Raw genomic sequence first — 17,561 nt, 5'->3', positions numbered from 1 at the left:
CCCTGCCTATACACCAAGAAACTAAATGGTAGGTGGATCTTTGTACTCATTTATGTAGATGATCTGTTAGTATGTTATGAGCAAGAAGGGGATTGTTCCAGACTGCTGGAGGTCTTAAACATGGACTTTGAAACAAAAGATCTAGGTGATGTCAAACACTTCCTAGGCATGCAGATAGAAAGAGAAGAAGATGGTAGTTTTCTTATTAACCAGAGTCACAAAATACAGGAAGTAATTGAAACTTTTGGGCTCAATGATGCCAAACCAGTCAACTCGCCTATGGAGACAAATTATCTTAAAGAATTAAACAACTCAATTAACCCCTTGCAAGATGACTCACAATTCATAAGAGCAATGGAGAAGTTACTATACATTGCTACAGTGGCAAGGCCTGACATAGCCACAGCAGTGGGATTCTTATGCAGAAAAGTATCCCAGCCAACCCAGATGGACTGGAATGCAGCAAAAAGGATCATATGCTATTTGAAGGGAACAATAGACTTTAAACTAAAACTTTCATCAACAGGGAAAAGTGGTCTGACTGGATATGTGGATGCAGACTGGGCAGGTGACCCCAGTGATCGGAAATCCACCAGTGGACACCTGTTTCTATTCAAAGACGGGCTGATCAGCTGGACCTCCAGAAAACAGTCCACAGTGACACTGTCCTCCACCGAAGCAGAATATGTGGCCGCATCACAAGCAGGGCAAGAGGTAATCTGGTTGAGACAATTGCTGGAAGATCTAGGTCACAACCAGACAGAGTCCACGCCAATCTATGAGGACAATCAAGGATGTATAGCACTCACACAGACAGAGCGGATAAACCCGAGAACCAAACACATAGATGTGAGATATCACTTCTTAAGAGACTTGCAAGAGCAAGGACAGATGGATCTACGATACTGTCCCACTGAGGAAATGTTAGCAGACATCCTTACTAAGCCTTTGCCTGCAAAGAGACATATGGATCTAACAAGAAGAATCGGTTTGTCTAATTAAGCACTTCACAATGAGAAGGGGTGTTGGAGACTGAACATTGTTTCATGCTATGTTATACATTGCTTGGTTTATTTCCCTGTATGCCTATGTATTTGAAGTATTGAGTCTGACCACTAGATGTCACTATACACAAATACTCTATCATAATGTTCTATGTGCTGACTATCTGTTATTGCATTTTCCTGTTATCTATGGTTGTTGTTCTTCTATATCTCCTGTGCTAACATGAGCACCATGCTCTCTGCTGTATGTCTCTTCAATACAAATGAATCCTAGTAAACTACAGCCATCCATATATGTCTGATTATTCTCTGCATCATCTGCACCAGCCAACAATACTCAGCACCACACAATTCTTACCACAGAATCTATTACTTTTTTCTTCAGCAATTTTCACTCACCAAAATACAATCATCTGCAATAGGCTCAGGAATACACTCGGATCACTCTCCGTTAGGGATCCATATAAAAATGTCCGACCGCCCATGTACGCGACCGCCCTGGAGACTTAACGAAACTCTTCTCACTACTACAGAGGTCCATAATAGAATCTCAGAACGCCTCAACACGTACTTCGAGTTGAATAACAATTCGGAAGTCTCCACGCCGGTAATGTGGGAAGCACATAAGGCAACCATCAGAGGTGAATTCATCTCCATTGGCACATATTGTAAAAAACAAAGAGAACAAAAAATCTGATCCTTACAGGCAGACATCTCACACCTAGAAAAACTCCATAAACAATCACTCACAGTGCCAATTCTCCAAAAACTTACAAAATCCTGATTACAACTTAAGTATTTACTGAACAAAAACTCAGCCAAACTATACATATCCGTCAAACATTCTTTCTATGCCTATGGAGACAAGGCATCCAAATTATTGATGTCCCTTATTAAAAGAAGAAAGCCTCACACTTTTATAAGGGAAATTAAGAATAATAAGGTAAATATTACTAACAACCCAGGGAAGATCGAAAAAGAATTTATTAACTTCTACTCCTCATTATATCAGCTGCACACCCCAGAACAACAGAGGAATACACAAGATACCCTTGCTGCAATATCAAAATTCCTAACCCAGGCTTCCCTACCCAAACTGGAACCTAGCGCATGCGCGAATCTGATGAAACCCTTCTCACAGACGGAGGTCCAGTACATTACACCTGGACATAAAAGGATTCGATGATGGCAGAAATGTACACACCACAGCTGCGTATGCAAACGATATCTTACTGACACTGTCAAATCCATTCTCTGCCTTGCCGGCGCTACAAAACATCTTAAAGGAATATGGCATGATGTCAAACTTCAAAATAAACGCCTCCAAGTCAGAGGCACTTGGGATCAACCTTAGTAAGGAGGAGGTAGAATCTTTGCGCTCCCAACACCCCTTCCATTGGCCAAAATCATCTATCACTTACCTAGGTATAAAATTAAGCTCCAATTGGAACGATTTATACTCACTCAACTATGCTCAGATTCCAAACAACTTCAGACAAATACTTTCTTCATGGTCCCTACCCTTTTTGTCCTGGATGGGCCGCAAAAACCTAATTAAAGCAATTTTACTTCCTAAATTGACAAACCTATTTCAAACTCTCCCGATACCACTCCCGGTATCTTTTTTCAACAACATTTGCAGAATTGTTAACAATTACCTTTGGGATGGCAAAAAACCTAGATTAAACTGGACTTTGTTAACCCAGCACAAATCAAGAGGAGTCATGTCGACTCCGGATTGGAGATTATATTATGAAGCCACACATATATCCAGGATAGTACATTGGTTAAGGTCGAACGAGAATAAACTCTGGCTCTCATTGGAAAACCTATTAGCCACATCCCCTCTCAGAGCATTACTATGGAGAAAAAAAGATAAACCCATCTCCCAACTCACACCAAATGCTATTACACAATCCACCTTATCACTATGGTATCAATATTCGGATTCCCTAAGTCCCATATTGTCCCCCTTAATGACGATAGCAGACATTACAGAATTATATCAAGAGAAATTTAAGGACACAGGTCTTAAGCTCAAGGATATCAGCTCCATCACACTTCACTCCTTTCTCAATCAGGAGCAAATTGAGGATCCACTGAATCACATTCCAATGCACACAATACATAAAGCTCATGTTCGCTCACTAATAATACCGTATCTCACCCAGGTTACAAACCCCAGGGAATTGACGCAATTCGAACAACTAACGGCCTCCTCCGACCCTCCCAAACATTTGCTATCGCAGATTTATAACATCTTACAACAAATTAAATATCCAGGTACTAGAGATTTCTTGGGAAAATGGGAAAAAGATCTAGACACCACATGGTCCGAAGCAGAAATCAAACAATTATATCTCACAGTATTTCTAGGTGCATCCGGCTACAAGAAAACGCATATAAAATAATTACTAGATGGTATCGAACACCCGTCAGACTACAGCAGATGACCTGTTTAAACACAGACATATGCTGGAAATGCAAACACTCAAGAGGCACATATATCCACATGTGATGGGAATGCCCGGTAATCAACACATTTTGGACCCAGGTAATCAAAGTAATCAAAGAGTTATGCGACTTGACACAAGACCCAACTCCGACCTCTATTTTCCTCAATATCCGTTTAAGTAACGTTCCAGCAGAGAAAAGAATACTTTTCCAACACCTCACAGCGGCAGCTAAATCACTGATTCCTCAACATTGGAACCGACCAAGCTCCCCCACCCTTTCACAGTGGCTACACAAAGTTAACCACATCTTCCACATGGAAGAACTTTCGGCTTGGGAACTAAGAACTCATGATAGGTTTATTAAGATTTGGGATAGTTGGGTCAAATACCGTTCATCCACCCCTGCTATACAACTTCTAACCGATTCATCTTAAAACACACCTAGGACGATTATAATCGCCGACATGCAATCGAGGTCCTTCCTTCTCCCTTCCTTGCCCCCCCCCTCGCTCCCTTCCCCCTCTCACCCCTACCCCCCTCTTTTCAATGACGGAATAAAGTAGCTCCCAATAAAGACCATCCTACTCTCATCTACTTCCGTGACTTAATGGTTTATCTTTTGAACTCAATAAGGATTGAACTGACCTGTTGCACTAATTGTCTTTATGCTGTATATTGTAAAGATGCCTATTGAACAACTGTACTTTCTGCCTCTATATGATACAATGTACGTTTGTCAAGATTTCTTCATATAATTTTCCAAAAATCAATAAAAAGAAAATTGAAAAGAAAAGATGCAAAGTCTTTGCAATTTTTCGCTGGGTAACACCTTTCTGATATTGCTCCACTATCTTTCTGCGCAACATTGTGGGAATTGGTGATCCTCTACCAATCTTGGCTTCTGAGAGACACTGCCACTCTGAGAAGCTCTTTTTATACCCAATCATGTTGCCAATTGACCTAAATAGTGTTAATTGGTCTTCCAGCTCTTCGTTATGCTCAAATTTACTTTTTCCAGCCTCTTATTGCTACTTGTCCCAACTTTTTTGGGATTTGTTGACACAGTGAAAATTTGAATCAACGTATTTTTCCTTTAAAATGATACATTTACTCGGATTAAACGTTTGATCTGTCATCTACGTTCTATTACAAATAAAATATTGACATTTGACATCTCCACATAATTGCATTCAGTTTTTATTCACAATTTGTTTAGTGTCCCAACTTTTTGGGAATCCGGTTTATACATATTTTTAGTTTTTTGTTCATGGTAATGCAAACGGATCCGTTCTGAACGGATACAAGCGTTTGCATTATAGGTGCGGATCCATCTGTGCAGATACCAGATGGATTCGCACCTAACGCAGGTGTGAAAGTAGCCCAATTTTTATTTTTTTATTTTTATTATTTATTATTTTATTAATTATTTTTCTGTTTTTATACTGTATGGGGATACTAACAGGCAGTCTATTAGGCTCTGCCTTAGGCAGGGCATAATAGGCAAAAATACACTTTGTTATGAACACAGCTGCTAAGACAGTCTATATGTTGGTTCACCAGGGTTATAGAGGAAGCCCCCTCCTCTGGTATAGCTGCTTAGATGCTGCAGTCTCTATTGACTACAGTATCTAAGGAGTTAAACAGCAAGGATTGAAGTTAGCTTCAGCCATCTCTACACTGTACATTTATGCCACTTCCTGTTAGCTACTAACCCACATCCCTATAAAAGTAATGGCTCTTACAATTCATAGTTTTTATCTACTTATATTTATTTTTACGGTAGGTTCCAATGTGTGTATAGCTCTAAGCATCTTATAATCCATTACTTTACATTTTAACAATACTTACAGAAAAAGTAGAAAAGTACAATCAACAACCCAAAATATATAACCTTGATCCTGAACTTCCTATTAATGAACATCCATTTATGAGCTCTGATCTGATAAGGCTTCTTTTTCTTACTTTATACAGATACTGATAGCCAAGTAAACAACTGTTTGCCATGGGTCCCGCTGCAGAAACCCCTTGCTATCATTTGTCATCACTGTGGGAGGCTGCAGCCAGCTGTATTATTCAAAACTTAGTCTATTAAGAACATTCCAAGTGAGGGACCACCATTTATGATTCACATATGCCCTATAAGAACATATGAAAATGGGTTTTCTTGAAATACAAGCCCATTAACAATTATTACTTAACTCAAAATTGATCTTAACGAAAAATGGGCCGAGCATAAGTGTGTCTATTGGTAAACTAAACAAATGATGTGAAAAGTGACAACGTGGAATATGTTGCTCCAATATAAGCTAGGACAAACTAATTAAATTGAGTATATTTCTTTAATTTATCCAAATAGTTTTTTTAATCTTTACATTTTTTTTTACATTAAAACAGGCATTCCCCTAAAGTAGTGAAAGCAGCATCTCAAGTCCTAAACAGCATGTGGCAGTACAGAGACCTCCGAAATCTTTACAAAAAGGTAGGCTTATTTATTATTGCTTACTTATTGTAAGATGGCTTCTTTCACTGTAGTTTGTAATAATATGACTCCCCTTTATTGTTCTGTGTAAATATAGGGTACTTTCACACTTGCGTTGTGAGGATCCGGCAGGCAGTTCCGGCGACGGATTCTGGAGTTTTTTTTCCGGTATTGAGCCTCTAGGACGGAACTCAATACTGGAAAAGAATAACGCTAGTGTGAAAGTACCCTTAGCAGTACACAAGTCATTGTAAGTGAGGAATTACAAAGGCTTATGGAAAATTTCTTAAAGGGGCTGTCCAGAGACAGAAAACCAAGATTGCTTTCTCCCAAACACAGTGCCACACATGTTCATGGGTTGTTATTGCAGATTTTTTTATGTTGTATATATGTATATATATATATGTTTTTAGAACATCTGTGGTTTTCTAATCTGGACTTGTTTTGGATGGAGCTATACAACCATGATGAATGTCTTTCCAGAACCTTTGTTCCACATTTTTGTCTTGTACATTTCATTATGTAGTAATAATGTAGTAGCAGAGTCCTCACATTTCATGTATTCTGGACAAAAACTTTGTCCTGAATTGCCCTGCCTCTTTTATCGCCTTTGATTAATTAATTGCTATGCACAAAGTATTTTATATGTGATAAATGTTGCATACTACATTAATGCATTTATATAAGTGATCTGCAGCTCGTGGCTCTGCTACTGATGTGAAAGTAAAAACATTCTGCAGTATGCATGGCATGCCTGATCATACAGTATATTTTCACAACAGTTGAAGAGTCAGTGGTTGCAGTTGTATTTACTTGTGTAAAATACATAACCATCTGATTTAAAGGGTCTGTCAGGTGTACAACATTAATGACATACCCTCAAGATAGGTCATGAATATCTTATAAGTGGGGTTCCGAGTCCCATGGCTTGTGCTTATCAGCTGTTTGAAAAGGCCAACCCGCTAGTGATTGCAGCTGTCCCCTCACAGCATACTAAAACCAGTACCGTACTTTCTATATTGACTGTGCTTGGTATTGCCAACCAGGCTAATTCATTTTAACCCCTTATGCTTTTTTATGCCGTGAAATTTATAACGTAAAAACACAGTAGCAGTATTGCTGTTTTTCCCATCTCCCTCCCAGAAAGAGTTAATAAAAGTTAATCAGAAAGTTATGTGTACCCCAAAATGGCGCCATTAAAAACTACAACCTGTCCCACAAAAAACAAACCCTCATAAAGCTATATAGACGGAAAAATAAAAACATTATCGCTCTTGGAACGCGACGATGAAAAAAGGAAGAAAAACGCTTGGTCAGTAAGGCCCAAAACAGAGGTTAATGGAATTGAACTGTGCATAGGCCATTTTGTCTATGAACATTTTGTCATTGGCCTAAGATAAGGACACAGCTCTCATTGGAGCACCGCAACAGTTGATCAGATGGAGTGGCGGGAGGAGTCGGCTCCCTACTAATCAGATATTGATGACCTATCCTGGCCAAATAGTAATATGTTTAATTTTCAGGTTGTACTCAACCAGACACAAATCTGGTAATAGAGTATAGAATAACATCATCTGTGGTTTCTCCTGAAAACCAGGCAATGAAACATTTACAATTCAGTGAGTCAGTCAGAAGACAGAAAGTAATGGAATGTGGTCGCTGTTGACATTGAAATTCCATTATCAATCTTCAGCTTTGAGTTCTCATATCAGCAGTTAAAAATTCCATTACAATGTACGTATTTTGTAATGACAAATGATGGGCAGGAAGAAATACGTTCTGATAACCTGATAACCTTGACATTCAGAATTATGAGTATAAAAGCCTAAAATTATGAGTTTTCCTGTTTGTAATATTTTAATGTTCATAACCTACTATATCTTAAAGATTGATAATCAGGATCAGTAGGGATCTTACTCCCAATACTCCTGCTGATCAGCTTTGAAGTCACATTTATAGGTGACATGGCCTTTCTGCAGCTCAGTCCTATTCAAGCTAATGTTATTCAGGTGCAGTACTGAGCACAGCTATTTATACTACAATTTATGGCACTGCACTTGGTATACTTTGAACAGGTTGGAGTGCTTATCCAGGCTGATTGGCCATATTCTGCAACAGCGTTGCTAAGTAGATGGCTTTCAGGTAGACAGACTGAATGTAGAATGAAAAGTCCACATAGATTGCATAGCCCCTCCAAACTGTTAATAAACCTGGGTTCAGGGAGTCTGCACCCAACGGATCTGATGCGGATGACCTATCCTGAGGATACTCATCAAACCCCTTTAATTTGATGAGGTGTAAATGGAAACTAAAAGCCCCAACTCAACCAATTTGCAACACTGCAAAGCCTTCTTAAGACCGAAGATATTTGCATGAATCCTCATTCTTGGATAGTGGATACAGACATGGTCTTTATTAAAAATATGGAATCCTTTTTATGTACATAGCTGAGATGCTGTAGTAGCAGCCTCTGTATTTTCTGTCTTTTCCGTCATCTGGGAAGCAGGCGAACTTCATATCTCTGCTCTCTGACATTATACACTCATTATGGCTCACTTCTTATCTTACTGATTCGAATGTGGCTTAAATAAGTGTTTATGACGTCTTAATAGTTTAAAGATGAGGTTTATTAGGTGACCAGCACAAAGTGAAAGTACCAGTCACACAGTTAGAAAAGCAGTTAACCCTTTGTGAAGGAATGGCTCAATATTTTTTTTATAAAGGCCAACTGAAAATATGATTTTTAGCCAAAAATGAGTAAAATGCAATAAACAAAAATTACCTCTGAAGGTGTACATAACCTTTCACAACCAGATCAGTTTTGGCATTAAGGGCCAAGCATCATATTTTATTTTTTCATCATCACATTTTAAGCATGTAGCTATATGAGGGCTTTTTTTTTGCTAGGTGAGTTGTATTGTTCATTGACACCAATTTGTTGTACATATAGTATAACATATTGGTTAAAATGTATTAACTCTTTCTTGGGGAATGAAAAAAAATATGTTTCTGTTGATTGTGCATCATAAATAATTACTGTATATTCTTTCTGGAGGATGGGGATAAGAAAAAAACATCATTTATTGTTTTTGCGTTATAAAGTTTGTACCATTCTCTTGGCGTAAAAAGCATGTCAGCTTTATTATATCGGTCATAAAGAATTCTGTTGATACCAAACATGTGTAGATTGTTTTGATTTATTTTTATTTTTTACTGCTTTTGAGCTATAAAAACATATTAAAAATCCAGTTATTTTTGTGTCACCATATTATGATTGCCCTATTTTATTTTATTTTTTCTGTTGTGTGAGGGCTTGTTTTTTGCAGGATGAGTTGACTCGGTATTCACTTTAAAGGATAACTGTCACATTTAGACCCCAATTTCAATTTTTACATATGTAGTTACTAATAACATGATATTCCAGAATCAGTTACTATTAGACTGACTTGCCCCATATTTAATAAGATTCAGCCCTTAGCAACCAGTCTGCATAAAACTGCAATTTCACTATTCAGTTAAGATGGCCGCCACTGCCCTCACCCTGAGGCTAATCCCGCCTGCCCTCACTAGCCAGTAACAATAGCCCCCCAAAAGTGTCAGTAACCACAGCCCTCCCCCTAAAGGGTTAATCTGCTGCAGCACAAAGGGGTCCTCTTACCACATATTGCTTTCATTTATACGCTGAGCAGACGGCAGATCTCCCTTCCCTGGTCTGCGCTGCTTCAACTCTGCATTGTCCCAGTCTGCTGAGTGAGGGAGCGTATGCCAAGCGCAGGGACAGGGAGAAGTGCACACAGCCCAGGCACTGTTATCAGCTGCTGGGGAGGACATGGCTTTAATAATTTACTTACAGTCCCTGGCTGTCAGTAATGTGACCCTGCACCTGCGTCCTCCGTCCTTCAACAGATAGACCGACCATGCCGAGCAACCCTATTTTAAGCACAGGTAAAAGTAGGCAGTACAGGGAACAAAAATGTGGAATTAAGGGTTAATTGAATACACAGTGAAAAGTTGAAATAGGGCCACCAAGGTGATATTAATCACCACAATCCAATACTCCCAAAAAAATAATAATACGACAGTTATCCTTTAATTGGACAAAGCTGTGATTTCTAGAACAGCTTTTAGGAGTTTTCTTTGTGTGAAGGAGACAGAGTTCTAGAAAGCTGACATTTCTTTTCCAATTCCCAGTTAGAAAAGTGGATGGCCAAGCCTTGATTAAGGCTACTTTCACACTCGCGTTTGGTGCTGATCCGTTCATATAATACAACCGTTTGTATTATCTTTAACATAGCCAAAACAGACGGATCCGTCTTAAACACCATTGAAAGTCAATAGGGGACGGATCCGTTTTCTATTGTGCCATATTGCGTCAGTGAAAACTGATCCGTCCCCATTGACTTACATTGTGTGTCAGGACGGATCCGTTTGGCTCAATTTTGTCAGACTGACACCAAAACACTGCAAGCAGCGTTTTGATGTTCGCCTCCAAAGCGAAATGGATGCAGAACGGAGCCAAACTGATGCATTCTGAGCGGATCCTTTTCCAATCAGAATACATTAAGGGCAAAACTGATCCGTTTTGGACCACTTGTGAGATCACTGAACGGCTCTCACAAACGGAGACCAAAACGCCCGTGTGAAAGTAGCCTAAGGCAAAGGGCTCAGACATACAACCTGGAGTGTGGACAGTTGGTTCTTGAGAATCATGAAGGCTGCAGATCAGAGTGAGTACATTTAGTATATGTAATACATGCCCCAATACAACAGGAGGCCTGGGGAGTTGTGCAAACATACACACATCGCTGTTTGAACTCATCAAATCTCTAGTCTAGTTGTCACCAATGTCTGTAATCCCACAGCAAAATATGCCCACCTTGCAGGGGAAAACTACATTGTTTCTCAAAGATAATGCAGGTATATGGCATTTATGCAGATACCCCAAGTGGAAATCTGCAAGGTGCAAAACTGACCAATGGAAAATCTAGATTTATTGGTGTTTTCTTATTAAAACAATGATGAATTCTTATTGAAACATTGTTTACAATAGTGTTAAAAGATTGAGACTGTTTTAGATCAAGAGCAGGCAGTTGCTAAACAGCTAGAAACACTGACTGATAGGCCCGTCATAAGCTGGAGGGTCAGTCATGTTACCATAGTTGCTACAAACATTGCCAGGCAGCTGCCTGTTAAAATATTGAGTAGGCTGGACCAGACTATTCCATCCCAATTACGTGATTTCTATGAAGGTTATATGATTGGTGGAAACCCTGTAATGGACATAAACTGGACAAATTTGGATGGAAACAACGTAGCTCTGTTAATGGCAAGTATACAGGCAGTTTTAGAATATATGGGCTGTTAAGGCTCAGTTTTCATGAAACCAAAGCCAGGAGTGGATTTAAAAAAGGAGAAGCTGAGTCATTCCTTTATTTGTGGACTTGGTGTGCAATAACAGCCTGACAATACTGCTCTTTTACCCTTATAGTTACAATAAAGTATGTACGACAGACAGGTGACAGGCCTTTCTAAGGGAACGGGCAGTGGCCAAAATGTTTCTGGAGGTGGCAGAAGTAGCAGCATAATAAGGGGGGGGGGATGGTGGTCGCATCAAACGCAGTGACAGGACAGAGCTGACAGTGTCATCCAGCGGTGGTGTTTTGACCAGCAACCCAGCTGTCCTTGAATGGTTGACTTGGTCTTCTACCTCATCTCAAGTGACATCAGACACCCCCAGCCAGGAGCCAGTGGTTTCATGGCCTGGGCACAAAGATGGAGCTTCATCTTCATCAGGAGAAGAAGGTGGCAGCTTGCGCATGAGGCAGCGGCTGACCCACCAGGGTGGTAGTGTGTCTGTGAGTCAGCAGGGTGGCAGTAATGTGCCTGGGGTAGGCCATCTGTTATGCAGGAACCTACCTGTCCAGAAAGAACTAGCAGTGCACGGGTTCGTGGAGGCAGTCATCACGGAGTGGTGGGGGGAAAATTCCCTACTGCTGCATCACCCAGTGGCCCGCACCTCTTCTCCTGCAGTCAAGGCTCCACCACCTCAGCAGAAGGGAGCTGTGTTTCCTTCCCATCATCTACTGGTCCTGATGCTCCAGCAGCTCCTCCTACAGCACGCATGTAATCATTCAACTGAGCAGAAGCTAAGCATGCTCCTGGCCAAGTTGCTGGTACTACAGTATCTCCCTTTCCATGTGGTGGACTCTGCGCCTTTCAGAGTACTGATGGCTTGTGCTGATCCAAGGTGGAGAGTCCCGAGCTGTCATTACTTCTCCAAAAAGGCTGTACCAGCCCTATGTTGAACAGAAGGTGGGCTAGTTCTTAAGCCTGTCTGTGTCACGGCCTCGGTGTTGTGCGCCGTGACACTTTAGCCCTGCAGCATGTATGTGTTTTGCTCCCCTTCTCCTGGCTCCTCCCATGATTAGTGTCTTTGGGGTTAACTATCTGGCTGGGTGTGGCCACTGGGTTCATATTGCCTGTGGCTTCCAGGCTGGAGTCAGTTGTCCTCCAGCCTCGATGTGTGCTGGAGTTGCTCCTGTCCTGGATATGTCATCGATCCAATTTGAGGGCCACCAAGTTAGACATCAAGGTCACCATGATTTCTCCCCTATGTTCCCGTGTTGAATCCTCATGCATTTGCCACCCTCACCACTTTGTGACTGACCACTATATTGAGTTCTCATGCGGTTTCCTCCTCACAACTCTGTGACTGGGCCATTGTGTTGATTCCTCATGCGGTTGCCACTCTTCCCATAATGTAACTGGGTCACTGTGTTGACTCCTCAAGGCATTTCCACCATCCCCACTCTATGACCGGGCCACTATTGTCCCTGTTTGGCATTGTTGACATCACTATTTATTTTGCCTTTCTTCTGATCTGTCAGAAGGACGGAAAAATGAGAAACACAATGGATCCTGTCTTTGGAGCATCCGTAAGGCCTGTATCACTTGGTCTCTATTTTGCATCAGGATATGCTAATGATTTGGAAGCCAAAAGCATGAGTGGGTACAAAATACAGAAGACATGCAAACTTTCCAATCATGTGTCAACTCTGTTTTGGATGCACTCCGGGTTGTTTTTTGGGCCTTAGCAATACTGATGGATTAATGAGCAAATGCTGACCGTGTGAAGACGGATGCTCAAAATATAGTTTTTTGGGGTTGTTCTTATGACAGATGAGAAGAATAGCAAAATAAATAGTGACGTCAACAGAAACGTATTGCTGCCACCTGTCCACTCGGTCATGGGGGCACTACTTGTTTCAGAGTGTAGCAGAACAGGTTATGTGAGTGACACCTGTCAACTGCCAGTCATGCAGACGCAAAGTAACTATTCCACTACCACAGTGGACTACTGTACGTATGCATGATTCTACAATGCACGGTGTTCTACACCAATATACAGGCTCTCTGCAGCCAGGAATTAACAGTTTTTAGCTCGATTCATCACGATTAAATTAAGATCGAATCTTTTTGGAAAATTCAGCAAACCTTTTGCTCATCTTTAGTCGTTAAAAAAATATTAGTAGTAATTCCAGAATAGAATAGAATTGAATTACTGTGTTTGGGATACTCAGTGGAAGCATTGCTATAGTAACAAGCTACCTATTTTTGTCCCCAGAATTTGCTAACAGCAGACTTCCTTTGTAGAGTGCTTTGTGTGGGGCAACTTTGTCATTAATGTCCAGTAGCTTCATGATGGTTCGCTTGGCCTCTGTTGGGAGATTTTTGAGAGTCTTTATTGAGGGAAGGATCTTGAACAACATAGTAAGCTCACTCCACATGGTAGATCCAGGTCCAGAGCGGGTTGGGGATCACGTTCACAGAGGTGCAGTGATTCTGTCACCTTAATTTGCTCTGAAAGTCCCACCATTTGTAAGTTATTTTGGCAGGAATGGTTTTCCATTACATCCATATTATCTCATATGTGTTTATTCCCCACCAGAACTTTTTGGAGGCTGAATTAATGCTTTCAATTCAGCAGGGCCATAGATAGGTCAGTCCTGGTTAAATAGTAATTTTGGCTTTTAATAATTTAAGTTCCTTCAAGTAATGAACCTTGTGTGGTGCCCTTTAAGAAGGGGTTGTTATAAGGTTTCTAGGGTTGGGTTGCAAATGTGTTTCTTGAGTCTGGTTGCAAAGGGTTGCAGAAGATGTAAGGTGACACAGTAGAAACTTCACTCAACAATGTCAACCTGCATTCACAGCAGCTCTTAAAGGAAATGTCACAATTTAAAATCAGATAACACATTACCTTTTCTTCTCATTTGTTTTTATTTTATGATTGTAGATTATTTTTTTCCTGAACATGATTATGAGGGCATCCATCTTGCATCTATTCTTAACCACATTAAAAGCATAAAGAAAATTGCTTTACAGCATTCCCATGGGCCATAGGCACAATGGTCAGGAGGGGACCTCATTGACTTCTATGGCAGAGTTTTCCAGACATGGTTTGTTACCTGTGCAGAGGACAATGTACAAGGAAAGAATAGATAAGATTTGACAATCACCTATTGTGAATGGTGGACCCTGTCTTATTATAAACAGAGATGATATCATTACAGACAGGATTAGAATAAGATAACTGCAGTAAAGCGATCTGTATCAACCAAGAAGTGGCACCAATTATTAGACATAGTGGCTAGAGTTGAGCGAACACCTGGATGTTCGGGTTCGAGAAGTTCGGCCGAACTTCCCTAAAATGTTCGGGTTCAGGATCCGAACTCGACCCGAACTCGACCCGAACTTCGTCCCGAACACAAACCCCATTGAATTCAATGGGGACCCGAACTTTTCGGCACTAAAGAGGCTGTAAAATAGCCCAGGAAAGGGCTAGAGGGCTGCAAAAGGCAGCAAAATGTAGGTAAATCCCCTGCAAACAAATGTGGATAGGGAAATTAATAAAAAAAAATAATTATCCAATATCAATTGGAGAGATGTCCCATAGCAGAGAATCAGGCTTCATGTCACCCACCACTGGAACAGGCCTCTGTCAGATATTTTTAGGCCCCGGCAACCAGACAGAGGAGAGAGGCCCCATAGCAGAGATTCAGGCTTCATGTCATAGCAGAGAATCAGGCTTCATGTCACCCACCACTGGAACAGGCCACTGTGAGATATTTAGGCCCCGGCACCCAGACAGAGGAGAGAGGTCCCATAGCAGAGAATCAGGCTTCATGTCACCCACCACTGGAACAGGCCACTGTGAGATATTTATGCCCCGGCACCCAGACAGAGGAGAGAGGTCCCATAGCAGAGAATCAGGCTTCATGTCATCCACCACTGGAACAGGCCACTGTGAGATATTTAGGCTCCGGCACCCAGACAGAGGAGAGAGGTCCCATAGCAGAGAATCAGGCTTCATGTCACCCACCACTGGAACAGGCCACTGTGAGATATTTAGGCTCCGGCACCCAGACAGAGGAGAGAGGTCCCATAGCAGAGAATCAGGCTTCATGTCACCCACCACTGGAACAGGCCATTGTCAGATATATTTTTAGGCCCCGGCACCCAGACAGAGGAGAGGTTCATTCAACTTTGGGTTGCCCCGCAATATAATGGTAAAATAAAAAAAAGAGGATTGAATGAGGAAGTGCCCTGGAGTACAAGAATATATGGTTAAGGGGAGGTAGTTATAAATGTCTAATCTGCACAAGGGATGGACAGGTCCTGTGGGATCCATGCCTGGTTAATTTTTATGAACGTCAGCTTGTCCACATTGGCTGTAGACAGGCGGCTGCGTTTGTCTGTAATGACGCCCCCTGCCGTGCTGAATATATGTTCAGACAAAATGCTGGCTGCCGGGCAGGTCAGCACCTCCAAGGCATAAAAGCCTAGCTCTGGCCACGTGGACAATTTGGAGACTCAGAAGTTGAATGGGGCCGAATCATCAGTCAGTACGTGGAGGGGTGTGCACACGTACTGTTCCACCATGTTGGTGAAATGTTGCCTCCTGCTAACACGTTCCGTATCAGGTGGTGGTGCAGTTAGCTGTGGCGTGGTGACAAAACCTCAGAGGAGCTGGCCGTGACACAGCTGCATTGGCGACCTCTTGCTCCTCCTCTGCCTTCGCCTTGGGCTTCCACTTGTTCCCCTGTGACATTTGGGAATGCTCTCAGTATCGAGTCTACCAACGTGCGCTTGTACTCGCTCATCTTCCTATCACGCTCCAGTGCAGGAAGTAAAGTGGTCACATTGTCTTTGTACCGGGGATCCAGCAGGGTGGCAACCCAGTAGTCCGCACACGTTAAAATGTGGGGAACTCTGCTGTCGTTGCGCAGGCACTGCAGCATGTAGTCGCTCATGTGTGCTAGGCTGCCCAGAGGTAAGGGCAAGCTGTCCTCTGTGGGAGGCGTATCGTCATCGTCCTCTGTTTCCCCCCAGCCACGCACCAGTGATGGGCCCGAGCTGCGTTGGGTGCCACCCCGCTGTGAACATGCTTCAGCCTCATCCTCTTCCACCTCATCCTCGTGCTCCTCGTCCTCCAGTAGTGGGCCCTGGCTGGCCACATTTGTACCTGGCCTCTGCTGTTGCAAAAAAACTCCCTCTGAGTCACTTCGAAGAGACTGGCCTGAAAGTGCTAAAAATGACCCCTCTTCCTCCTCCTCCTCCTGGGCCACCTCCTCTTCCATCATCGCCCTAAGTGTTTTCTCAAGGAGACATAGAAGTGGTATTGTAGCGCTGATAACGGCACTGACCATGTTGGTGGAGTACTCGAAACAGCGCAACAGGGCACACAGTTCTCGCGTGGAGGCCCAGTCATTGGTGGTGAAGTGGCAATAAGAGAGAAATTCTGCTTCGGCGCAAGTCCACAAATGGAAACAGTCTCACAAGTATGGTAGTTCTTCTTTAATGGAAACAACGCGTTTCGGGGAGTGAAACTTCCCCTTCATCAGGTTTCATAGTATTACAATAAACAGACAGATATTTATAGGTGCAGAATAACAAAACAAAAAGAAAAAAAAAAAACGCCAAAAACGGGTACATGGGCCCCGCCCCCTAGGGGTGGAGCTACCGCCAGAACGGGTACCTGGGCCCGCCCCTAGGGGCGGAGCTACCTGCAGGTGTCAGTTCAGACATCAGGTAAACTCAATCTAATCAAATCTCAGTTTTGTTTATACAAATCTTACTATGGTATAATCCCATGTAATTCTGTATAAATTCAATAAAAAATGAGTATCATAAACATTTATTTCAAGTAAAGACATTTCTGTGTATTTAACACATATACATCATGTGACTGCAGGAGGTCACATGATCGGACTGCAGACTGGAGACATGAGCATCCTCTGGTGATCGTCTCTCTCTCTCATATGGAAGTGCAGGGGGAGAAGGAGAGAGGCCGATCACCATGGGCTCCTGTCTCTGTACGTGTGAATACTTTGCTGTCTGCAGGAGGCTGCCGGCCAGGGGGCGTGTCGGTCTGTGACGTCATGACCATGTGATCGCAACCTTGCGGTCACATGGTCCGTTGCCAGGACAACGGGAATGCTTTGGTTTCAGGCCACAATTAGGTGATATGAAGACTACTCATAATTAGTAAGAATATAAAATAGAATTGTTTATAATGAAAATATACACAATATAGTGGGATATAAATATAGATATAAAATCTGA

The 17,561-nt window shown here is 42.0% G+C and overlaps 1 protein-coding gene across 1 annotated transcript in view; it reads left to right on the top strand.

The window, feature by feature from the left end:
- CTNND2 (catenin delta 2) overlaps window positions 1-17,561 on the top strand; it is a 1,220,390-nt gene that overhangs the window by 867,830 nt on the left and 334,999 nt on the right. The window contains exon 17 of the mRNA XM_044295464.1: window positions 5,855-5,939. Within this exon, the coding sequence (XP_044151399.1) occupies window positions 5,855-5,939 (85 nt within the window). The remainder of the gene's footprint in view (window positions 1-5,854; window positions 5,940-17,561) is intronic.

The sequence above is a fragment of the Bufo gargarizans genome, chromosome 5, assembly GCF_014858855.1.
Source record: "Bufo gargarizans isolate SCDJY-AF-19 chromosome 5, ASM1485885v1, whole genome shotgun sequence".
Taxonomy (NCBI): Eukaryota; Metazoa; Chordata; class Amphibia; order Anura; family Bufonidae; genus Bufo; species Bufo gargarizans.
Note: the sequence above shows the minus strand (reverse complement) of the source record. Positions and strands in the feature narration are given on the sequence as shown.